Source organism: Pseudopodoces humilis, chromosome 9 (assembly GCF_049639895.1).
Source record: "Pseudopodoces humilis isolate 2021_Gansu_Grassland_sample_001 chromosome 9, ASM4963989v1, whole genome shotgun sequence".
Classification (NCBI taxonomy): Eukaryota; Metazoa; Chordata; class Aves; order Passeriformes; family Paridae; genus Pseudopodoces; species Pseudopodoces humilis.
Genome location: NC_142208.1, coordinates 1,900,253 through 1,924,534, shown reverse-complemented (window position 1 = coordinate 1,924,534; position 24,282 = coordinate 1,900,253). Strand labels below are relative to the sequence as shown.

The following is a 24,282-nucleotide window of genomic DNA, read 5'->3' as shown; positions in this document are numbered from 1 at the left end:
TCGTCTGGGACTTACTGAAAGAGAAATCAGTACACAGGCTTTGCACAGGGTTTTCAAGCTGTCTTGCAGAAGGGGTCCGGGCTGCCCCAGGCACGGGGTTGGAATGAGCTGAGCTTTGTGATCCCTTCCAGCCCAGACCGTTCTGGGGTTCTATGAGCCAATAAAAAAGCATTAATTGCCGTGCAGATGAGTTTCTCTCCCGGCCAGATAGACAGCAGACCCCTGAGCAGCTTTCCCAAGGCGTTCAAGAGCTGTTTATGAAAATCCATTGAGGTTTCCCAGTGTTTTGACTGAGCTCAACTGGACACCCCCAGGCTGTGGTTGGGTTTTCCTCTCATTCACATTGTGGTGGCTCAGCAGGGGGGGAATAAATCCTGTGTGTGAGGCAGAAGATTAAAGCATTGGCTCACCTGCTTTTACAGCAATGTTTGTTTCCAGGTTGTGAACAAGAGCTGTGGAACAGGCTGGTGTTAATTCCGAGGGCGCATCTGCTGCTGGGCTGGCTGATTTGGGGGATGTGGGTGTCCTTTTTGGGTATGCTGGTGTTCTCTACCTGGTGGCTTGATGCAGGATCACAGGGAGAAGTGTCAAGGGTTTGGCCATCCAGGAAAAGGAGCAGGGCATCCTTCAGGGCATTCCCCATTCCCTGTGGCTCTGAGATCCATGGATGCCTGTTAAGGGAAGTTCTGCCAGGGCATGCCAGGGAAACCAGCTCTCCCATGGCGGCTTCCACTCGATTTTCCTCAACTCAGTTGAGTGAAGAGGAAGAAAAGGGCAGAAGCTGTCTGGAGCACCGCTATCGTGGCCTGACATTTTAAAAAATCATTTCGAAACAATTCCCTAAAATAAGCATATCGAGGAAGGTAAATGGGGAATTTAAAATAAGGGAAATCTGGGCCATGGGAATACGCTGTCTTTGTTGCACAGAGCTCCACCAGAGACCCCCACCAGGATATCCTGCGTGCCCATGCGTGTGCAGGTGGCAGTATATGATTCATCCAGAGCATATATATATGCATATGACAGGCACAAGCACTATAAATATGATCTACAAGGCAAGGAACTGTAAAGGGGAATTGACGGCACACGAGTATTCTCTCCCAAAAGTGCCAGCTGCCAGTCGGGCTGAATTAGATTTCACAGGGGTTTTTGCAATACATGGAATTCACCAGCAAATTACCCTTAAAGAGGGAAAATCAATCATTTGGAGCAGAGATAAGCTGAAGGCGAGGCAGCCTCGGATTGATCCCGTCTGTGCAGGCGTGTGTGGAATTCAGCAGATAACCTGGGGAGAGCGGGGAAGGAGAGAAAACTCCTCCAGGAGGGAGGGAACGGGCAAGGACTGACACTTAGGATGGACAAAAAGATGGGAGAATAGGGTTGCTAGCATGGAGAGGAGGATCAGAAGGGCTGGGGAGCATTTTGCTCCAGGCATGCTGCATCCCAGTGAATTCCTTGGGGATGCAGGAGACAAACACCAGTGCCCAGCGAGCCCTCGAAGGGGTTATTGGAACCAGGTGGGAGAGAGGTGCTGGGATCCCGAGCTGGCTGGGCAGTGGGAGAGGGGCAGGCAACACCCAGAGAGGCTGTTTTGAGTTAAATGCTTTGAAAGGGGTGCAGGGAATAACCCCCTTCATGCCTCGGGTTTTCAGGGGAGGGAGTAAGTACCATTTGTGTCTGACTCGCTAGAGACAGGCCTAAATTATCCAAGCCCTATGGAAAAGCACTAGTTGCATTCAAAAAAAAAAACCCCAACTTCTTCTTTCCCCTTCCTTCACCTCCACTCCCAAATTCTCAGCTCTTTCCTTTCTTTGTAGATGTCCCAGAATGAGGAATATCAAATTCTCCATAGCTTGTTGTGGGTAATAGCCCAGAAAGTGCCTAGGAGGTGACTGGGAGGAAAGCTGGAGTTGCACTGGATTTTGTGCTTCAGGAAGGTGGGGCTCTCCATTTTGGAAAAGCAAATTGCACTGAGGGACCCAAAGGTAGGTCTGTGCTGAGGCAGTGTGAAAAGGACAAACCAAAAGGATTCCCAGACTGCTTTTCCCAAGTCTAGTTCACTTTGTGCTGAAAGTGATTGCAGGAAATCAACCTACCCATGGACCTCAGGGAACGGTGTGGTTGAGGAAGGGTTGTCTGCTTGTCTAGGGATTTGGATTATTTTATTTTTTACTTAGTTTTCTTGTGTAGCCATTGGTAAGTGATGCTAAACATTTGCTGTGACTACTGGAAGGTAGAATAATTCCTGAAGCGTTTTCCAGGTGTGCTTCCAGGAGGAAGGGGCTGAGTGGGAGCATTAGTGATGGATGAAGCCAGCAGGTGATAGTGGGCCAAAAAAGCAGCGACAGAAATGATCATCCATCCTCAGTCCCAGCTGGAACAGCTGACGTGGCTGCCCCAGCCTCCTGTGGGAGAAGGGGTTTCCCAATTCTTGCTGAACTCTGCCACGTGAGTGAGGATTGCAGGTTGGGAGAGCAGATTCTTGTCCGTGATTCACAGCCAGGTGCGTGAGAGGGTCCCACCTGAAGTTTCAGACCTCTGGGGTGACAGCTGGACCCTTCTGGTGGCATCTCACACCCTCGTCTGTCCTGCCGGGGTCCTAGAATGGAATTTCAGCGGGATATCAGGCTGGCAACTAGGCCTGGCAACCAGAAGCTGCCCCGAAATGCTGCGTGACCAGCCAGTGGTGGCGTTTTTGGAAGCAGGGAATAGGTGTGAGGTTGGCGTGGCAGCGGGACCACGGCGCGGATCTGATTACGCGCTCCGAGGAATGCGCGCACGGAGAACAAAGCTGTAATTGTGCCCAACTGCAGCTCCAATTGTCCTTCAGCCGAATCAACACGGAATTTCCGTAGGGTTGTGGCACTGGCTGAGAGATTTGATTGGAAGGAGGCAGTGGGCAGCAGCCTTGAGGCACGGCGAGGGCAAGCCTCGAGTGTTGGCATGGGATGAGAGGAGCTGGAAAACGTGTGGCTGCATCCCGGCGTTGGGCGATAGCAAGCTTCTCTCCAAAGCCTGCTTTTTTATGGGTCAATTTGTTTCAGAAGGAGACAGCTTTATTGTTGTAGGGTTGCTGAGCTTTGGCAGGCTGCTCCTTAATTTGTGGCTCTAAAGGAAGGCAAAGGACTCAGTTTGTTTGCAGCGGTGGGGAAAAGCTCGAGCCATGCAGGAGCTGGGAGGTCAGGGGATGGCGAGGGGAATGAGCGTGTAAAGCAGGTCACTGAAAGCATCCTCATCTTCATCCTCATCCTCATCCTCATCCTCATCCTCATCCTCATCCTCGGTGCTGCAAGATGATGGTGCTTGGCTGTGATCTTTGAGAGCCCAGGGATGCAGCGCTTGTTTTTCCTCTTCCCTACCACGTTTCAAATCCGTTGTTTGCTCTGGGTGGCAGGAGCAGGTAGGAAGGGGTGAGGGAAATGTAAGCAGCTCCCCGTGGCTTCCTCTGGAGTGGGGGGTCCTTGCTGTGAGCCAGGCTTAGCCAGGCCCTTCTGCTGGGCAGCTGATAACAATTTGAATATTCAGATTTGCTTTCAGGCGTCCGCAGGGGGCTCGCAAGCTCCGGGAACCAGGAGCAAGGAAAGCAGCATGGGGGCCGAGGCAAAAAAATAAATAGCTGAATAAATATATAAATGGCAACTCGCAGCAGCCCTCCCCAGAGGCGGCTGTATCCCCCTTCTCCAGACCTCACATGGGGAGACTGAGGCACTCGAGGGGCTGCTAATTAGGGGTAGTGGGTATCTGGAGCTGATCTCCTTCCCCAGCTGGAGGGGAATTAATCCACCTGGCTCTCTTCCTGCAAATACTTGGATTTCTTTTGATGTTTCAACTTTTATCTCATGCTTCCAACAAACTCACTCTTCTCTGGCTTCCAAGAAAATCCCTCGCATCTGGCTGCCACAAAAGGTGTTCTCATGTACTGCAGGGAGGGTGCAGGCCCTGGGAGAGATCCTGAGGGCTCGTCAGCAGAGACAGGCAGAAATTCCTCAATGAAGTGGCTTTTTGTCACTGGTGGGAAATGGTCATTTGTTGTAAATCGACATCCTGAGGACAGGGGACAAAAGAGCTTGGGAAGTAACACTTGCTTCTGCCATCCTCCATATCCTCTGCTCCCTCCCTCACTCCTCTGGGGTGTCTGGAGCATCCCTCACTTCCTCGTTTGGCACTCAAACAGCCAGTGGAAGGTGCCAGTCTACCCTGAGGTGCTCCCACTGTCTGCCACTGCTGGGCTCCTGAGCCACTGGGTGCCCTTGTGTGGTTCTGTGGGTGTCCTCAGAGCTTGCTCCAGCTGGGGGGCTCTGCTGGGAGATGCTCAGTGTGCCCTCAGCGCCATGGATTGCATGGAGGTGTGCAAGGAGGAGGGCAAGGCAGAGATTCTGCTCATGTCACCCGCTCCCAGCGGTCACACTTAGGCAGCTTTTGCTATTAGTGCCCCTTCGTGCATTTAATTGGCCACTTTTTTCTGATAGGAGGGAGGTCATTCAGGGAAAATTGGAAATTCATCTCTGGCAGCTTCAGAGCTTGCTTTTCACGTGCTCTGCTGGACCGTGCTCAGAGCAAGGCTCTGAAAGCATGGGTATGTTGGCGGCCTTACTGCTTTGCTGGCCGGGTCTTGGGGGAGGAGGAGTTTTTCCAGTTCCCAGTTGGAGCTGCCTGACTGGAAAAAGCCCTCTGCATGGGAGAGGCACCCACGGTGTGGCCCCAGCCTGAGGCAGTGAAATCCCAGTGCGTGACACCCTGTGTGGTGCGTGAACCTTCAGCCAGCAAAAGGGACTTTCCCTCTGTTTGCCGTGCGGGCTCATCCCGGGGATGCATTCCCTCTCCTCTCATGTGCACATGGATTTTGTAAATGGAACTAAATCCTTCCCTTCCCAGGGACCCAACAGCGTTTTTGAGGTTTACCTGGTGGGCAACAACTCCAACCACTTCATCATCTCGCCGACCTCCATCCAGGGGAAGGCGGACATCCGTGTCCGCGTGGCAGTGCCGCTGGACTTCGAGACCATTCCTCGCTATGAATTTTCGGTAAGGCTGGGCTCTGTGGGACAGCCACAGTTTTCAGCACGCCCCAAGAGTGACCATCAAACATCTCCCCCTCTCTTGCCCAGTACTTGAAGAGGGCCTAGGAAGAAAGATGGAGCAAACTTTTCAGCAGGGCCAAGGCAGGGGATGGATTTTGATGGTTGATTTAAATTAGGTGTAAGGAAAGTTTTTTCCAGGAGGTCTGGGGAAACATTGGAACAGGATACACAGAGGGGTGGTTGTCCCATTGCTGGAAATTCAGGGTCAGGTTGGATGGGCCTCTGAGAAACCCCGTCTAGATGAAGATATTCCTGCCCATGGCAGGAGGTTGGACGTAGCCTTTAAAGGTTCCTCCCACCCCAAACCATTCTATCATAATCCCCTCTATGAAACAGCAGAGCACTACAAAACAGCCAAAAAATCAGAAATTATAATAAAGAAGGAGGTGGGTAAGAGATTTGCCCTGCACTTTCCCTTTCCAACATCCAAAGGCTCAGCTGCAAGAGCTTAAGCAGAGCAGGGCCATAAAAGCTTTATTGAGCATAAAACTTTGTTTTAGGAGCACCTATCAGGTGCCAAAACCCTCCCCATCCTCCTGCTCCAGCTCTGTCAGTGGTTTGCCTTGAGCTGGCTCAGCTGGTGAGGGAGCTGAGGAGAGCCTTGTTTACTCCACTAAAGAAGGATGGGTAGCTCTCCCAGGCTTCCCAGCCTCTCCAACCCTCCCCTCGCCTTCCCGTTTCGCCCAGCTCTTCGCAAACGAGAGCGTCCCGGACCACGTCGGCTTCGCGCGGGTGAAAATCAACCTCATCAACGAGAACGACAACCGGCCCGTGTTCAGCAAGGTCCTCTACAACGTCAGCCTCTTGGAGAACACCACCGTGGGCACCACCGTCCTCCAGGTCCACGTGAGTAGGAGCAGCCCAGTTCCCTTTGGCGAGTCCTCGGCACTCGTGCTGGCTCTGTGGTGGCCTTCACCAAGGGCTCACATGGGAAGGGAGGGAGATGCTGGTGTAGACTCCTCATGGCTTTTTGGGGCAGATGTCTTGACCTTTCCTGTTCTCTGGAAGATGTGTATGCCTTCCCTGTCACACCAGGCATTCAGAGAGAGTCCTGCAGTGCATTTCATCTGCAGATACTGGTCCCAGTGGTCGCGGTACCCCCGGTGTGGCTTTTCTCATAAGCATCATCTTCCTCAACCAAACCGAGGTCGGTCGCACCATTAAAAGGGCGATGGATGGAAAAGGAGGTGAATGGCTTTGTTCAGCAGAGCAGCAGAACAGAGGCAGGCAGAGGTGGTGGTGATAGCAGGGGGCGTTTCCTCTTCTGTGGGTTGGTTGGAATCCTCATGGAGAGGACATTTCCTGGTGCATGAGAGCGATGTCAGTGCCTGTGCGGGGCACAGCAAGAACCTCAACACAACCCTGCGCTGAAATACCATTGGAAAAAAGTATCAGAGCTCCTCTGGGATGGGGAATATCACAGCAGGGAGCACCAAAACCCCCTGCCACACTTTGGGTGTCTTACTGCCACTACCATGCCCTCCTGCCCTCTCCTTGTGCCCCTGCTCCCCCAAGGCACAGCCCCTGGTCTCCCATCCGTGCAGGAATGCCCACTCAGAGGATAAAAGCCCAGACAAAAGAGTTGGGTGCATGTGCCTGTGTGCAAGTGTGTTTACTTTACAAACAGATGGTGTGAAACTGTACAGAGCCCCCGAGCTGTTCCCATCTGACAGTTATTAATATTTCAAGCAGATGTTTAGCTAGTCAGGCCGTCAGACACTAAACAATGAGATTGTTACTGCGTCTCCTCTTTCCCCAACTTCCAGCTATGCCAGCATTTCAGAGAGAACACAAAATGCCAGGAGTTGAATCTTCTATGATAAATCAGAATGGATGCAATTAGCGCTGAAATCCAAATTGCCCTCCCAGCTGATCCCAAACTTTTAACAACCCTCATAAAGTACCAGCTCCTCCTGCTGTGGCCGCTTGCCTTTGAGCTGCAGCCCTCAGGTCGCTGCCTGTCTGCACCACATCTCTCCACCTGTCCCACGTGCTGCAGACAAAAAGCCTGCTTTCCTTGCTAATAAATTCCTCCTCTCCTTTTCTTCCTTCTTTTCTGCTTGCTCAAGAATATTCCCGGATATTCAGGCACAGGGTTTGGGAGAAAGCCACACGGCATGCCCACTTTTTTGGTGGCTGCTGGATGGCATCCTCATGAAAGGGGATTTTTGCTGGCTCCCCTCTTTTTGTGCTCCTTCGTGCAAATAAGTGCAGGTTCGGAGAGACAATGGGGTTCAGTGTGCTAAGGATAAATCGGGTGGCTTGTGGGGTCAAGGAAACTGATGAACAGGGTGAGTGGTTGCTGAAGGGTGGCAGGAGGCTTTGTGCCAGCTGCTGCTGGACATGCCAGGCACAGCTGGCAGGACAGAGCAGTGCCTGCAGCTCCTTCCTGGCACGCAGACAAGCAGCTAAAACCACAGGAAGCTGAAGCAAGGGGAGGTCGCTGACCTTCTGCCCAACCCAGCGTTCTGGGAAAGGAGGACAAGTTGCTCCCAGCAGCCCAAAAGCCCCTGGGCTGTTTGCCCTTCTTCCAGTGAGTGCATCCTGGCTCTATCCCACCTTGGCTGTGGCTGATGGGCTGTGTGTGGGTGAGGGAAAAGGCTCTCCTCAATGACAGCCTCTCCAGGCTGCCCTCAGCGTGGCCAGCTGAAAGGGAAAGGCAAAAGGAAAGAGCAAGTGGACTTCATTTGCGGTGACAAATGGCCGTTTGTTTCTACAGCATTTCAGCTCCTAATGTCAGTGACAGCAGAGAAACATTGCCTGTTACACCTATAAATCAACTGTAGAACAACCCCAAGTGCAGGCAGCCAGCGGGGACCCAGAGCTGCTGCCTGCTCCCTGCCTCTTTCCCTCTGCCCAGGGATGAGTGGGCTCGGATCTGTGGATTCCTGCTCAAACCTCAGCCGCCTCCCTGGCACCGTGCAACCTTGTCCACTCTCTAAGATTGTGTTTGCTCTCTGCTTAGCATTCCCTCCATCTCCCTGTCTGTCCATCCATCTGTTTAATTCTGTCCCTGAAGGGCATTTATTGTTTAGACTCAGGTGGCCACTTGCTTGCACAAGAACACCTGGAGAGCCCAGGCTCCATGGGAGCAGCTCCTGCCCACAGCGTGCCCAAAGGCAGCCTTCTCTCCTGCTCCCATGCTCTTGGAGCATGAGGAGCAGCTGAGGGAGCTGGGAAAGAGGCCCTGCCTGGAGCAAAGGAGGCTCAGGGGGATCTTCTGGCTCTGCACAACTCCCTGACAGGAGGGGACAGCCAGGGGGGTCGGGCTCTCTTTCCCAGTGACAGGACAAGAGGAAACAGCCTCAAGTTGTGCCAGGGGAGGTTTACATTGGATATTAGGATAAGTTTCTTCAGTGTAAAGGGTGGTCAGGCTGCCCAGGGAAGTGGTGGAGTCACCATCCTTGGAAGTGCTCAAAAAACACATAAAATATGGGTCGTGGGTATGAGTTTGGCAGTGCTGGGTTCATGGCTGGACTCGATGATCTCTGAGGCCATTTCCATCCTCAATGATTCCATGACTGTTTACACAGGTGATAAGCCCCTTAGGCCAGAGATTCCTGGTTCTGCAGAGACCAGTGTGAAGGGCTCCTGACTCCAGCCAAAGCTTCCAGCTCACATCAGTCGTGGCTGTTTGGAGTTACCTTTCCATTGCACGTCCGTGACGACTGAAGGACAAGCAGCCTGTCCAGGGCTCTGCAGTTGTTAGAGGCCTGACTCAATGCAAACTTCATTTTTTTCCCTGCCCCAGACTCTGCTGTGCCAGGAAAAGGCAGGCTGGAAAGGCTCGCAGGTCCCACACAGCAGCAAACACTTTCTGTGAAGCAGGAGTGAAGCAGGGAGGTGAGCAGAGCTCATCCTGAAGAGATGGGCCAGTTCTGCCCCAGCTACCAGCAGATACTGAAAACTAATTTTTTTCTGAAACAACTGGCCATGGAGCCTTTTAATAACATAACCGAAAAGGTCAGAGAAAGAATTTCACACTTCTTGAGCAAGCAGGCAGCCAGTATAACTTCATGCCTTCCAGGAACGAGGCAGCAAGAGCATACACTGCACCCTGAATTAACTGAGGCTCTGACACCCCTGCCAGGTCCTGCCTGCCTGGTGGCCTGTGGCTTTGCATGGGTGCTGGCTTTCCTAAGAAAGGATGGACCCTGGAGAGGTGTGGTGAGGTGTGGTGCCTGCTCTGGCTCGGGCAGAGGATGTGGGGCTCTGGGATAGGAAGCTCTGGGGAAGGACCATGCTGGGGGGATGAATGGCTGTGTCCAGCTGAACCATGATCAGAGTCACAGACTGCTTTATGTTGGCAGGGACCTTAAAGGTCATTGAATTCCAGCTCTGCTGCTGTGGGCAGGGACACCTTCTGCTAATCCATAGGTCCTTGAGTCCAGAGGCAGGAGATTCCTGCTACTCTCCATCCTGCTCCGGGCTGCCTCATTTCCAGCAGCTGGGAGTAGTGCCACTGCTTCACAAGCCCTCCTTCAGCACCTCAGCTGGGACAGGAGATGAGAGGGAAGTCTGAGGGCTCCGTGCCCAGTGGCTGTGAAGGGGACTGATGCTGGTCTGGCGTCATCCTCCCTCTCCCAGGCTTGGAGGGTTTGGAGGCAGTCCCTGGGCTGGTTCTGGTGGGGCTCCTCTGGGGAGCTCTTCTGCGACCTGGCCAGGGGGAGAGCAGGAGGGAGCTTTCAGCTGGGAAGTTTTTTTTGGGTGGAAGAAGCAACATAAACGTGGCCTTGCTGCTGAGGTCTCCAAGATCCAGCCCAGCATCCCCTGCTGTCCCTCAGGTGCTGCTGGGCTGGGAAGCTCAGGGAAGGTACAAGCCTGTGTTCACATCTGCCACGCTGAGCCCAAGGCACCTTGGGGTCCTGCAGAGCTGTGGGGTGTGACAGCAGAGAGCACAGTGCCCCTCCAAACCTGCCCTGGGACACTGCTGCTTTGCCAGGGGCCTCCAAAAGCTGTGCTCCAGCTGCTGGTGTATCTGCTAGACCTGGAGAACGGGGAAGGGGGCTAAGTTGACCCAGCAGGAGGCAGGAATTAAGGGGCGGGAGAGCTCCTTAAGCTCCTCGTAGTCTACAGATCTGCACAGCAGAGTCCTCCTGAAAAGCTCCGATAACCAAAATCATTAAAGCCCAAACAAACCAAGAGTAACTTGTTTTTAACACAACAATGCATTTGATTTGCCTTGAAGTGTCTGGAGAAAAATGGTTCTCCAGGGAAGTGTGGAAAGTAATCCTAGCTCCGTGATCCCTCCTCTCTGCTTTATTTGCCCCGGTCTGGCTTGGCTGCACAGGCTGGGATCCGTGGCTGTGGGCTCCATCAGCTGGCTGGCAAGCAGCAGCCAGCTGGGGGGATGCTGCCAGCCCCCTTCCTGCTCTCCCACCCTGGAAAACAGCTGGGATGAAGCCAGGGAGGCATGGAGGGGAATGAATTGCCCGCTTGCCCTCCTTCAAGCCCCACACAAGCATCTCCCAGCAGGCATTTAGCCCCTGCTGTTCCTGGTCCTCTCCTGCCAGCTCTTCCCAGCTCCAGCTGGGTCAGGCATGGATCAGATAGATGAGTTTGGAAACCACATCAGCACCTCTCTGGGATGGTTTGCATTGCTATTTGTCCCAAATCCTTGCTGAGTTAATGACTTCCTTCTCTGTGGGATATCCTCCTCCCAAATCCCTGTGAGGCTACATGCTCTGCCTTTCCTTGGTGTTCTCCTTGCCCTGAAGCACCTCTGGTCTGGGGTGGGGCTGGATTTTCTCAACCATCCTCAAGAATTCAGAACTTTAAATACACACACACACATACACACACACAATACCTTTGGGCAAGCTGCTTCTGGAGTCATCTTTTGGAGACCCTCAGAAACAGCGTGAGCATCTCCAGCAGACCTCAGATTATAAACTGAGGTGCCAGATTCAACCAGCAGGCATCGATTTCAGCACGGGAATGATTCTCTGTGTCTTGTGATATGTGGCAAGGCAGGTAAAATAAGCACCATGTTCCCTCGGGGCTTGATAACCTGGATCTCTAAGGCAGCCTTGTGTGTAAGAAACCCCACTACTTTCCCTGGTTTTTAATGAAATCTGGATTAAAATTTTCAGGTTATTTGACAGAGGAGGTGAAGAGATGTTCTCCCCGTGTTTTTGGCATTAGCCTGTGTATTCTTATGTATGTGTGTGCGTTCAATATGTATGTACACAAATGGGTTCACATTCCTGAGCAGTCCCTTTCTCCTTCCCTCCATGGGTTGTCCCCTCCCTGAACATCATCCCCAGCACATCCATTCACCTGGATTCTCATCTTCCCCCTCCCTGCCACTGCACTTCCTCTGGAGAAGCCTTGTTAGTAAGAACCTAATGAAGTAAATGTGCTAATTAACCTTCCATTACTCTCCTCATTAAATCAACCCTTAATTTGGTTGGCAAAGTTCCTCTCCTTTACCACCCAGCTGTCAGTTTTCTTCTGCTGCTTCGATCTCTCTTTGGCCTCGTGTCAGGGATGGGAAAATCAATCCCGGCCTGATTTTCCTTCCCCTTCTTTCCAGCCAGCTGTAAACTCCAGTCAACAAGAAAGTAATAATGTACTTTTCCCACCCTGGCAAGGAGAGTTGCAGACATCAATAAACAGCTATTTAGGATGCAAATCACTTTCCCAATCAGCCATCAGCCTTTGAGTCTGGCAGGGATGACGCCGTGGTCTGTGGGCTCCCACGTCCCATCATGCTGCCTTGCAGCCATCCCAGAGCCGCTGTGGGATGCCCAGAGAGTTGCATCCCTCTGGGTTTGCCCCACTCCAAGTCCTGATGTGGGTGGAATGAGGTTGGAGGTTCTGGTTCCCTTCAGGACTCACACCACCCTGCATCCCTCCATCTCCTTGGCCAAGGACGCTCTCTATCCCCCAACATCTGCCTGTTGTTTCTTGGTGATCTCCAGAGCTTTTCTTTCCCCTTTTTCTTGGAGAACAAATGAATTGCAGGAGGGCAGGAGCAGCTGGAGACCAAAGGCAGTAGTGGAGGCTGCAGCTCTGGGGTGCTGCTGGGTGAGGGGCTCACCCTGAGCTGTGTTTCTCTCTCGCATGCTGATGGTGACTTGTGGACCAGCCTCAAGGGAAAACCCACACGTGCTCCTGATTTTGGGAAGGTTGCATGGAATAAGGACATAGCTGAAGGCAGGGAGTGAGGTGAGGAAATACCTTGCAAATCAATGGACGGATAAAAAGGCATCTTGGGATCTTCCATGGGGAATCAGTGTGGGATAAACTATCCCCTGTCCCTTCGGTGGCACCAGGAGTGCTCTCCCAGCATTAGGACCGGGGACTGGTGCAGCCCATGGTCAGCAGGGATGCCACCATGAGGACAGCACAGGGCTTCTCAACCTTTTTTTCAACAGCTCAGGGGGTTGAGTTTGTGTCCTGATCCACAGGGAGTCACCTGCCCCACCTGCGTTAGGAGTAGCTTGTTCCTCCTCTACCTTCATGTATGGGCTATGGAAGTACAGGGTGGGGAAACATCAGGGGGACTCCCAGGCCAGCCTCCTCCTTTCCTTCTGCTTTGTGTGGCTAGATAATGTCTTGGAAAGTCCTTGCTGCAGAGGAGGAATGGATGGGGTGGTGGTAACTGGGGACTGCCAGCCAAATGTCTGGGGCAAGCTGGGTGTTGCAGAGCTGGGTGTTGTCTCCAGCTTGTGGAGGCTGAAGAACTCTCAGCTGGATGCTTCTGATGACCTCCAAGCCTGGACTTTGTCCCTTCTTCCAGCCCTTCTCCCCACCTGTGTGGCCCACACAGCTCTCCCTCCCTGTCAGCATCTTAATTGATCTTGTTGTTCTCAATCCTCCCCCTCCCCAGTGCTCCATCTCCAGCTGTGCTTAAACAGAACAAAATCTCTTCCAATTTCCCCACCGCTTAAGAGAAAATTGAATCCTTTATCTGCAAGAGGAGAGGAAAACTGCAAACACACGAAACAGTAAAGAGTTAAATAATCAAAGCAGATGATTCCAAATTGCCTGGAAAGTTAAACATGAATGGCTTGGCTTCTTCCTGCGTGCTCCTTGGGTTTTTACAAGTATAAAAATATGCTTGCACTCCTTGTTCCCGTTAAATATTCTTATCAAGCCAGCTCTGTAAATAAAGGGAAGGGGAGGAGGGAGTTACCAGGCGTGATTGACAGAACTGAAGTCCTCGTCTTTCTTGTCAGGGCCCAGTGCTCTTTGGCTGTGTTTATCTCTTTAATCTAAATATCAATCCATGAGACCGAAATGGGGTGGAATAGGAATCATGACAGCCTGAGCGCTGAGGGGAGAGAGAGAGAGAGAGAGACACTTACTGCAGCTTGTGCAGCCGCTCACTGTCCTGATGGAGCTGTCAGGAAAAATGCACAGGGGTGGGAAAGCAAAACAAAAGCACAGCCTGGCCCCTTCCCCCCTGCCCAACCCAAAAAAAAAAAAAAAAAAGAGGAAAGAAACCCAACAGTTCAGCCCATGAGAGGGGAAAGAAAACCAGGGAGCAAATGCAGCCCTGCTCCTGTCCAAATTGCATCCTGCAAAGCACGAGCCAGGCAGCAGGATTCCCCGCCAAGCCTCCCAGTGTTCCCAGTAGAAGATGGGGTTGGGTGGTTTTCCTTTGCTGCTGGCTTTAGCTGGTGATTTGGGATGTGGCTGGGAGTTCAAGGGAGGGTTTTTCCCAAGGTGGTGCCCTTTGCCACGTGGACACCTTGGCCTCACAGCTCCTTCTCAGCAGTCCTTTCAGGGCCATCACTGTCTTCACCTTGATACATCCTCTCCCAGACTCCTCATGCTTTTGCACCCACAATGTTCCTATAAAGCCAACACTCCAGGGCTTTTAAATCTGTTTTCAAAGCTGCCCTCAGCCCCCCAAAGCATCTCTCCCAAAGCATCCAAATGTCTCTCTCAAAGTGTCCAAGGCTATGTTTCCTCGAGCAAAAGGCTCCCGTGGGAATCAGCACCCGGGAGTGCTGTTGGCTGAGTGACACTGTGACAATGCCACCCCTGGACAGATGACCTTGAGCTGCCCCTGGTGCTGCTGACACGCTGAGGTTGGTGTGTGAAGAGGAGGGCAATCTACCTGAACTGAAGGGCTTTTGGGAGCCATTAGCTGTGCAAATCAGTAGGGTTCTGCCATTCCCTTTCTCCAGGATGGGATGCAACATGTTCACGTCCATCTCGTGGCAAGGACCTGTTCAGCCCATCCCTCCTCCTTTGTTTTTATCCCCCCTCTGCCTGCTGGGCCTCTCACCTGGGTGAGGCGCAGTTGCAGAGGGTGGGTGGGTGGCGTGATCAGCTTCCCGGAGCTCTTGCAAACACTTCAGTGATCGCTGAGAATTTATATTTCTTCCACCAGACTTTGACCTTAATTTCTTCCATTTTGCTGGGCTGTAAAATTCATTAGAGACCCAACAGCGAAGTGATTGAGATGTCAAGCCAGGCAGTTTGTGGGGTTATTTAATCGCTGAGATGTGCCACTTGCCATTTAGGTGGACAACAGGAGAATATGAAATCAATGAGGTTCATTAGTGAAGGGCTTGCACCCAGCTCCAGTAAAACCCGTGGGCATTTAAATGGTCCTGGGTGTCACCAGTGAAAACCCACGCTGGTAAAGCCTGTTTGTCTCACTTTTTGGGCCATCTTCTGTCACCTGGTGTTTTAAAGCCCAGTCTCCAGCCATTCCTGCAGCCCGGCTGCAGTAAATCACAGCTGCCCAGGCAAGTGTTAACCTCGCCTGTGTGGAGCTGATGTTGCAGGGGCTGCTGTTATAAAACACAATCAGGAAAGCTCTTGTTTTCCCTGGTGGCTGGCAGAAGAGGTGGGGAAAAGCTCTGCCATTCCCAGGGGGGTTGATTGACTATTTTTCCCCCCTAGCCAGGTTGAGCGCAGCCCTCTGGGGTCATTAGTGCCAATTGAGCTCGCTGGCTCGGGGCAGGCTTTGGAGCTGCTGGGGAAGTGGTGGCAGCCCGGCTTTGCCTTGATTCCCCACTCCCTCTTTTTCCCAGCTAATCACTGGAGCCACTGGGCTCCAGTGCTGGCCAGCCACCGGCTCTGCTCGCTCCTGATTGCCACCTCCCACCGGGCAGCCTCTCTTTAAAAGCCCGGGAGAGAACACGGCCGGGCCAGGCAAGGCTGACAAAAGAGCTGTTTTCCGACTGAAGTCATTCCCTAACAACTTGAAGTAGGTTTTCCATTGGTTTTCCATTGGGCTTTCGCAGCCCAGTGATTGCATTTCATGGAAGCCCTTGGCCCTTCACATTTGTCTCCTCCAAGTCACAAATCAAATCCCGATCCCGGTGGCTACCAGCAGTTAGCTTTTATTCCCCTGGGACCTGAGGTTGCCCTGAGGAAGGGACGTTTGGATGGCTGCCTGCTTCATACATGCACGTTTCGGTGGCCCCAAGAATCAGTAGGATGCCAGGGCATGGCTCCTCACCCTGGAACTCCTACACCATAGTCTGAGCAGCCCGTGTCTGCCCAGTCAGCCCCAAGCAGCAACTACATCTGCCTCACTTTCCTAGAAAACCCAAAAAAAAACCAGCTAGGAAGCAGATGGGAATCCTCCTTCTGTTTGCTTTCCCAAGCCACAGGCATCTTATCTTGCTGGAGCAAGCCAAGGGAGCAGGCAGGGCTCTGCCCGGTCACTCCAGTACCCTGACAGCTTTTTGACGTCCCGTAATTGCTTTCCTGCCACAACTCTTTTAAGCAGAGAGCTCCTGGCCAAAGCAATTTGTTCCCCATCAATTTTTATTTCCTGCTTTGTGCATGTGAGGGAGGGAAAACAAAGAGGGCGAAGGAGAACAAACAGAGCTGGGACCTGCTCTGGTTCTGAGGGAAAGGTGGGAAGGGTTTGGCTCTTCAGCCAGGCAGGACACGGCTGCTGGTCATCATTCCAACGCGCTCTGCTCATCCCTGCAACCAACTTCCAGGTGCTCATCCCCACCTGACAATTTTGGGGGGAGGACTGCCGTGTCCCAGGGGCTCCGTGGGGGATCTGAGCCACCTCCCAAGGGCTCTTCTTGGTTCTTTAAGCGCTTGCCCACTCCTCCTGCCGTGCTCCCTGAAGCTGCTGCTGGTAGAGTTAATCTCCGGCAGTTTAAGGAGTCGCTGAGTGGGTCTGGCGGATGATGAATGTCTAAACCATTACGGGGTGAAGCTCCATGGAGCTGTTTAAAACTGAATTCTCCCATGTAAATTTCTGCTCCATCAATCCTGATGACATGTCAAACATTGCTATTGTTTCCCCGAACAAATTGGACGACATGCCCTTTCCTGCAGATTTGCCCACGAGAGCAGAACCGCTCGCCAGCTCCTCGCTTTTGTCTCCATCTCTGCTGGCCTGCGGGTGGGGAAGGGTGGATGTGATGGCCCTTGGTGGGACAAAAGGAGACATCCCAAATATTTTGTGCTTGAGGGATGCGGATGGACAGAGACAGGCCATGGGTATTTTTGTGTGATTCATGTGCTGGGTGCCCACACCATGCTGCAGCTCAGTAAATTAATCCTTTGGGTTATCCAGGCTTCCTCTCCTTGCCACTCTCCCTGAGTTTAGCTGCACAAATGTGGGATTTTTTAGAAATGGTCTGCACTGGTGACAGCTCATAAAAGTACAGATGTGGACCCGCGTTTTCATCCTGCCCTTTTGCAGGCTCCAGTGGGCAAATCCCGCTTTAATATTCCAGGCAGGAAAGGAGAGCCGTAAAAGCCATTTGATTGCTTCTCCAGGTGGAACCCCCAGGAACTTCCAGCCAGATGCCTTTCCTCCCCGGGCTGTGGGAATGGATTCTTGCATGCTGGAGGGGGGAAACGAGTCAGTGATTGGGAAAAGCCACAGGAAAACAGCTGGGATTGCTGACAGCTCGGTGGGATTTGGGGTGTTCTGCAGGCTCCGCGTGCTCTCTCGGAACCCTGGGCATCGCTCTGCAATGGGAGTGTGTGTTGCCTCCCCAGGGGCTTGAGCAGCTGAGCATCCTTTTCACCCTTAGAGGGGAAAAAGCTTGGTAATGCAGAAACAGGTGAAGATCCCAAATTAAATATGCTGAGCGCGCTTGGTTTGGCTTTTTTTTTTTTTTTTTTTTTTAGCATGTTCCCTGTCACGCTCGACTAACCTGCTCCATTGCCCAGCATCATCTCCACGACGTTCAGTTGCCAGGAAAGGCATCCAGCCAGCCTCACCTTCCACCTCCCTGATGTAAATCAGGGACATTAATTAGCTCGGCTGGAGAGGAGGTGGATGGGGCAGAGTCAGGCTGCCCGTCCTCCTGGCTCCTCGGGAGAGGGGCTTTTTGCCTCGCTGGCACTTCTGTTGTCATCACAGCTTGTGGTCCAGCCACCCTCCTGGCTCCCCTCTCTCCAGGGCTCCCAATTCCCTCCTCACTAACCTTCTTTTGACCTTCCTCCTTCCCTATCTTTTTTTTCTTTTTTTTTTTTTTTCCCCTCGTCAGAAGAAAATTACACTTTCCCCAGTGTTGTCTGTCACCGCAATAAGCACTTACGAGTGCAATTGTTTGGGGCCAAATGAAGGGAATTCGTTTTGCCCGTGCTTTCTGGTACTGTCAGACCCCCTGTAAATCATTATCTCATCACCAGCCCATCCAGGTGCATGGAAAATGCTTTTCTGGGCTCTGCTCTCGCACCAGCCACTTAGGAATTAATGGAACCGAGGGATTCACAGCAGTTGCAGGGCACAGAAGTAACGGGTAGGAAAAATCCTGGATGGAGGTGGCAATGCTGAGGCTGCTCGAAGCGCTCAAGGATTCTGGGGAGAGAGGACCCAAAAAAGGGGCTGTTGGCAGGTGTTAGGATGGGGGATTAACCCCAGAATGAGTTGGCTGAGGGCTGCTGGTGTGGGCAGATGGTGTGGGTTGACCCTCCCCTTCTCTCCAAGTGTTTCCACACGGAAGAGTTGCCGCGCTCTGCCTGGGATGCAGCACATCCATGGATGTCTTCTGGGGGGGAAGATGGACCCCAGAGGGACCTGTCCCCCAAAAGCTGGTGCTGCTCTCTCTCTGGGCATCTCTCCAGGCAGATTTCCGCAGATCTGTTCTGCTTTACTGAACACAATTCCAAACAGAAAGGAATTCGCATCGTAGCGATGGAGAGGAAAATCAGCAAAACCAGTCGGTCTGGAAGGCTGGATCCACCAGAGCACCCTTTTGGCCTGCAACAAGCAGCACGAGTTCACTTCTCAGCCTGGGAAAACGTCTGGGGAGGAAAAACTTAAGTAATCCTGTCTGGTTTTCATGCCTTTGGCTCGCCGTCACCCCATGGTGCGGCAGGGGAGCAGCACATGGGGGTAAAGCTGTGCTCAAGCTCCCACTCTGCTGTCAAGGGTAATCAAGGCCATCGATAAATCAGGAAGGTTTCAGGAGCAGGCTGTGTTCCATGCCACTCCTAAAATACAGCCTTTTCCTGCTATCTGGACGTGAAATGTGTCTTTGACCCTGCTTCTTCACAGTCCTGTTGGTCTCTAAGTAATCCAGACAGGACTCAATTTAGAAAATATACTGGGGGAGAAAAAGGATATTTTGGGGGCTGCATTTCGCTTTCCTCACCTAAAAATAAAATCTTCTGCTCCTTTTTTCTGCCACCACTCATGCATATTTCATATATTCATTAGAGCAGAGACTTTAAAACACAAATAAATCTTGCTTTGCTCATCCAGAGCTGACACAGTGAGTTGTGAACACCTTCGCCAGAAGGTGCTGGTCGTTTAGCCGTGACCAGCCTGCTCCAGCTTGTGTAGCTGTAGGTGCATCCCACAGCATCCTCGGCCACTCAGTCCGTGAGAATGCAGCAGATTGCACCCCCAGAAGGGCTGTCCTTGTGGAAAGCAAGACCAAAATCACTCTTCCTTGCTTTTCTGGATCTGTATTTTAGCCTAGGGGTTGCATTCTGAAGTGCGATAGGTTTTTATTCCCCTACTCTTGTCGTGGTTTGGCACTGGCCAAATGCCAGGCACCCACGAAAACCACTCACTCACCCTCCCCTGACACAGATGTGCAGAGGAGAGGAAAAAAACAATGAACAAAGGATTCATGAGTTGAGATAAGAGACTGCAAGAAAGCACTCCAAGGGCAGGTACAGAGTGAGTTTATTACTAACAAAATCAGGGGAGGATAATGAGAAGTAAAATAAGCCCTTAAAAAAACACCTTTTCTTCCCCCTAACCCCATCCTCCTTCCCACCGACAGCGCAGGGGACAGGATGTGGGGATTTTGGTCAGTTCACCAGCCAAGGTTTTTTTTCTACTTGGCTCAGGGAGAAGAGTCCTTCCCCTGTGAGACCGTGGGGTCCCTTCCACAGGAGACAGCTCTCCATGAACTTCTCCAGCATGGGTCCAAATGTCACAAGCAGCAGTCCTCCCAAAACTGCTGCAACCTGAGTCCCTCCCATGGGCACACAACCCTCCCAAAACTGCTGTGGCGTGGGTCTGTCTTCCATGGGGTGCATCCCTCTGAGGACAGGCTGCTCCAGCCTGGGAGCTTCTCTCCACAGGGTCTTCCAGTGGATCACAGCCTCCTCCAGCTGCTTTTCTTCTTAAATCTGTTATCCCAGAGGCATTACCAACATCTCTGATTGACCCAGGCTTGGCCAGCAGCATGTCCATCTCCAGAGCCATTCAGAGACTGGCTCTGCCAGACATGGTAGGAGCTTCCAGCAGCTTCTCACAGAAGCCACCTCTGTGCCCCCCTGCTACAAAAACCCAGGCCAACACAACTCTAGAACACACAGGGAAGGACACGAGCTGCGGCTGTCCCAGCTTTCTGCCTTCACAGGGACAGGAAAGGTGGCCCTCAGGAATTATCCAAGGAGTCTTTTATTTCAGGTGTGCTTCCCAGATTAGCTTAGTGTGTCAGGGAAAGCAAGTGGGTGCAACGTTTCCCACTGCCAAAGGTTTTGGGAGCGAAGCTGAGGAATGTTGGTGGAGAGCAGTGAGCTAGAGCAGGCTGGAAGTCAGGGATGAGCAGGGGAGTGCAAACAGCCCCTGCCCTGAGGCTCTTGGGGGACAAATGGCAGCACACCAGGTCTGCAGTGCTGTGTTCAGTGTGACATTTCCATAAACACCTTAGTTTATTGATTAAATTTTACGTTTTCCAGGCAACTGACAATGATGTCGGCTCATATGGAAAAGTCAGTTATTTCTTCAGCGATGACCCTGACCGGTAAGTGTGACCGACTGGCCAGAATTTGTTCCTCCAAAATCCTCTTCTAACCTCACTAGGCAGTCACAGGGCGATTAAAGGCACTGGTTGTGTCCTGCCTGTGAGATGTCCTATGATGTCCCTGTGTGTGTGCTGTCTCCCAGAGATGTGAGTTCAGCACACACCTGATGCTCAGCATGTTTAATTGCTTTGCTAAGTTGGGACCTGCGGGCGCCAGTAAATGGTTTCGCAGTGAGTTGTCAGCCCTGGAGCAGCACCTGTGGTGGAAAGTTGGGGAACACACATGGGCTGCCCAGTAGAACAGACCTGGGGGCCTCTGCACCCGTTTTCTCTGCCTGTGGAGCAGCACTGAGGGTTTCTCACTGCTCAGCAGTGTGGAGCTCTGGAAGGTGTTCTGGGACCTAACATCCTGTGGGGAAAAAGTCATGAACTTCACACTGCCAGGCTGCTGCCTCTCCATCTCCTGTGTGTGGTCACCGAGGCTTTTTCCCCTTCCTTTGCTGTCCCCTCAGTTTCTCCCTGGACAAGGACACGGGTGTGATCATCCTGACAGCTCGGCTGGACTTTGAGACCATGCAGCGCTACACCCTGACCGTCATCGCCCGGGACGGCGGCGGGGAGGAGACGACGGGGCGCGTCAGGATCAATGTCCTCGATGTCAATGACAATGTCCCCACCTTCCAGAAGGAGGCTTACCTGGGGGCTCTGCGGGAGAACGAGCCCTCTGTCACCCAGGTGGTCCGGCTCCGGGTGAGGGACTGCCATGGCTCCTCCGCTTGGGATGTGCAGTAGGAGTGGGTTAGGATCACGGGATGGTTTGGGTTGGAAGGGATCTTAGAGCTCAGACAGTTCCAACCCCCTGCCATGGCCAGGAACGTCTTCCACAAGCCCCATTCAGCCTGGCCTTGAACACTTCCAGGGATGGGGCAGTCACAGCTCCTCTGGGCACCTCATGCCAAGGCCCCACCACCCTCACAGGGGAGAATATCTACCTAATATCTAATCTAAACCTCCCTCTGTCAGTTTAAAATGACCAGTGATGGGTTTAACAAACACCTTCCCAAGCAGGTCCCAACATCCAGTTTCTTTCTTGCATCAGAGAAGCAGGCGAGAGGAGTCTGGTTTACAGATCCCCTCAGGGCCCCTGATGGACACAGCTCCCTCCATCACTTTTCCAGTCTCCTCGGGCCCAGCCTGCACCTCCCATCCCCTCAGCTCTCCCTGGCACAGCTCCCATGCCCATGGATTCCCTCTGCTCACACCCTTAGGCATCTGATGAGGACTCCCCTCCGAACAACCAGATCTCCTACAGCATCGTGCAGGCCTCTGCCTTCCGCGACTACTTCGACATCACGGTGTCAGAAGGGTATGGAGGTAGGTGCTGCTCCTGGCACCCCTGAGCGTGCCCACCTCCTGCTCGGTGTACAGCTGCTCCCCTGACCCCCCCCTCACTGTGCATCCTTCCAGTGATCAGCGTGAACCACCCCCTGGACTACGAGCAGCTGGCCAACGGGGTCATCTACCTGACGGTGATGGCCAAGGACGCCGGCAACCCGCCGCTCAACAGCACCGTCCCTGTCACCATCGAGGTGTTTGTAAGTGCCAGCGCCCGCCATTCCCCGTGTGCTTTCCCTGCAATCGCTCCGCAGCACCGCTAATATAGTTCACCAATAACCTGTCGCTCCACCTCGGTCTTTTCAGGGCCAAGTTCCTCTGGGATAGTCCCTCATGGGGAGTTTCTCTTATCCGGGTTCTGTGTCAGGAAGGATACTCCAAAGGCTCGTTAGGCTCTTGTTCCTCATGTTTATTAATATATTATCAAAAGATTTGGCAGGTCTTCCCCAGACTTTCTGCTCAAGTTCAACCCACCGTCACCTGGATCAAATTGGCTCAAAAGGCACAAAATGGCCTTGAAATATGCAGCTTTTTTATCTTTACACTTATTTTCACCCATTTAAATATAGACACGTAAATTATTTTTCTTAGTGACCCAACACCTGTGTGCTGCACTGTGGCAGTCTCTATCCAATCACTTTACTACTACTCAAAAACCTCTAGAAGAAGAATATGAAGAAGAAAGAAGGACAAGAGACAACACCCTAAATCCTCCATCTTGACTTTTGTTCTCTAAACTAGTTTAAACTCTAACTTTTTCACCCAGTGACTTAAGAAAACTTTCTAATTTACACACTCCCACTTTTAATTTTTCTATTTAACAGTTGTTTTCATGGTGTTATATAAAATCCAGTGTTTTCTTGGATGTCAGAGCCAGGTATCAGAGATAAGGGCACACTCTGTGCCTCAGACTCCAACATAACCCAACAGGACCATCCCACCCCGTGCCGGTGTATGAGCGGGTTCCTATTACGCGTGTGTCGCGCATGTCTCGTGCCACGGGGTGAGGAGCAGAGCAGGAGCAGCGTGGAAATCCCTCTGGAGGAGGGGTTTCTGCTGGGAGGCGCCACAGCGCTCCTGGGGAGGATCAGATTGGCGTGTCGCTTTGAGGCACGCCGTGGTTTGAGGATGTCTGCAGGGAGGTATCAGTGATGGAGGCAGTTTGGCTGATAACGTGTCAGTCTCGCAGCCGTGGGATCTCTGCCAGGCTGGCGGCAGAGTCACTCCGGGAAGGTGAAGGAGATAAAGCCAACGATGCTGTAGGATAGGAATGAAGTCCCATGAGCATGTCTCTCCTTCAGATCCCTCACAGTGCTCGAGAAAGGGGGAGCAAGGCAGTGCCCAGGGAGTTGGTGGTGGTTAAATACATCCTTCCCACACTGTGCTTTCGACGGAATAAACACCTCTTTCTCAAGACCACACTTCAGTGGATCATCTCCCCGCGTTGGGTCTGTACCCTGGCAGAGTTTAACTAGCTGTCGCTTTTCCCACGCTCAACCAAAGGGAATTTCTCTCAGCTGGAAAAAGAAAAGAAATAAAAGCCAAAAACTAGGAGGAAAATGAGGGGGAAGTGTTTTGTGACAGCACTTGAGGAACAAGAGCCGTGAGAAGGCAGAACCAGAGCGAGTGTGGAGGGAGGTAATTTTTTTTTCATCGTTTGGTTGTTGGTTTTTAATAAAGAAGTCAAACTCGGCTTGTAGATTTCCCATTAGGGGACAATACGCTTTTGTAGAGGGAGTCGCCGAGTCAGAACTAATAGTGCGCACCGCGCCAGGATCTCGGGAAATAGCTCCACTAATAAGTTTCTGCCTCACTCCCTGCCACTGACGCCCTGCTCAGAGCGATGAGCCGGCGACTCACGGCAGGCCTGTGCCTGGAGGAGAGGGGTTGTGTGCTTAGCGTGAGCAGCTGCCACTCCCAGCATCCTTGGAGATGGCAGGGAGTGGTAGGAAAAGTGGGATCAGCTTCAAACTGGAGGAGAGGGGAGGTTCAGGTTGGATGTTGGGAAGGAATTGCTCCCTGTGAGGGTGGTGAGGTGCTGGCACAGGGTGCCCAGAGCAGCTGTGGCTGCCCCTGGATCCCTGGAAGTGTCCACAGCCAGGTTGGATGGGGCTGGGAGCAACCTGGGGTGGTGGAAGGTGTCCTTGCCCATGACAAGGGGTGGGAACTGTCTGAGCTTCGATGTCCCTTCCAACCCAATCCACTCTGAGATTCTATGATACAATGGCTGTCTGAGGGTGAAGCTGTAGGGAGGAGGGCTGAGGGTCAGGAGAACACAGGAAGCTGGTTTTAGCTGGTTAGGTGGATAATGTCTTCAATGGGAGTGGAAGAGTGCCGGGTTCTGTCTGGCGTCGCTGCAGGTGCCTTGGAGAGCTTTGGGGCTCCTGTGGCTGAAGTGGGAAATGTCCTTCTCGAGTAAAAGGCAGGTGCAGGCCAGCTCTGGCCAGATGGAGAGCCAGCCAGAAGCAAACCCTGCCTCCTTGGGACCAGGCTTGCCGGGCCGTGGCTTTGCTAAGCATGGCCTGATGATCTCAGGAACATTAATGACACAACACAGCATCTGCTCTGGCTCATGTCCACCCAGCTGGAGCCCCAGCTCAGCCCCATCCAGCTGCATGTAGATGCACACTAAGCCTCTCCATTGCCTTTAG

General features: G+C 52.5%; 1 protein-coding gene across 1 annotated transcript in view; it reads left to right on the top strand.

Moving 5' to 3' along the window:
• The window catches only part of CDH23 (cadherin related 23), a 177,109-nt gene that overhangs the window by 96,609 nt on the left and 56,218 nt on the right, over window positions 1–24,282 (top strand). The window contains exons 12-17 of the mRNA XM_088059568.1: window positions 4,876–5,025; window positions 5,769–5,927; window positions 20,172–20,236; window positions 20,749–20,986; window positions 21,505–21,610; window positions 21,704–21,831. Of these exons, the coding sequence (XP_087915694.1) occupies window positions 4,876–5,025; window positions 5,769–5,927; window positions 20,172–20,236; window positions 20,749–20,986; window positions 21,505–21,610; window positions 21,704–21,831 (846 nt within the window). The remainder of the gene's footprint in view (window positions 1–4,875; window positions 5,026–5,768; window positions 5,928–20,171; window positions 20,237–20,748; window positions 20,987–21,504; window positions 21,611–21,703; window positions 21,832–24,282) is intronic.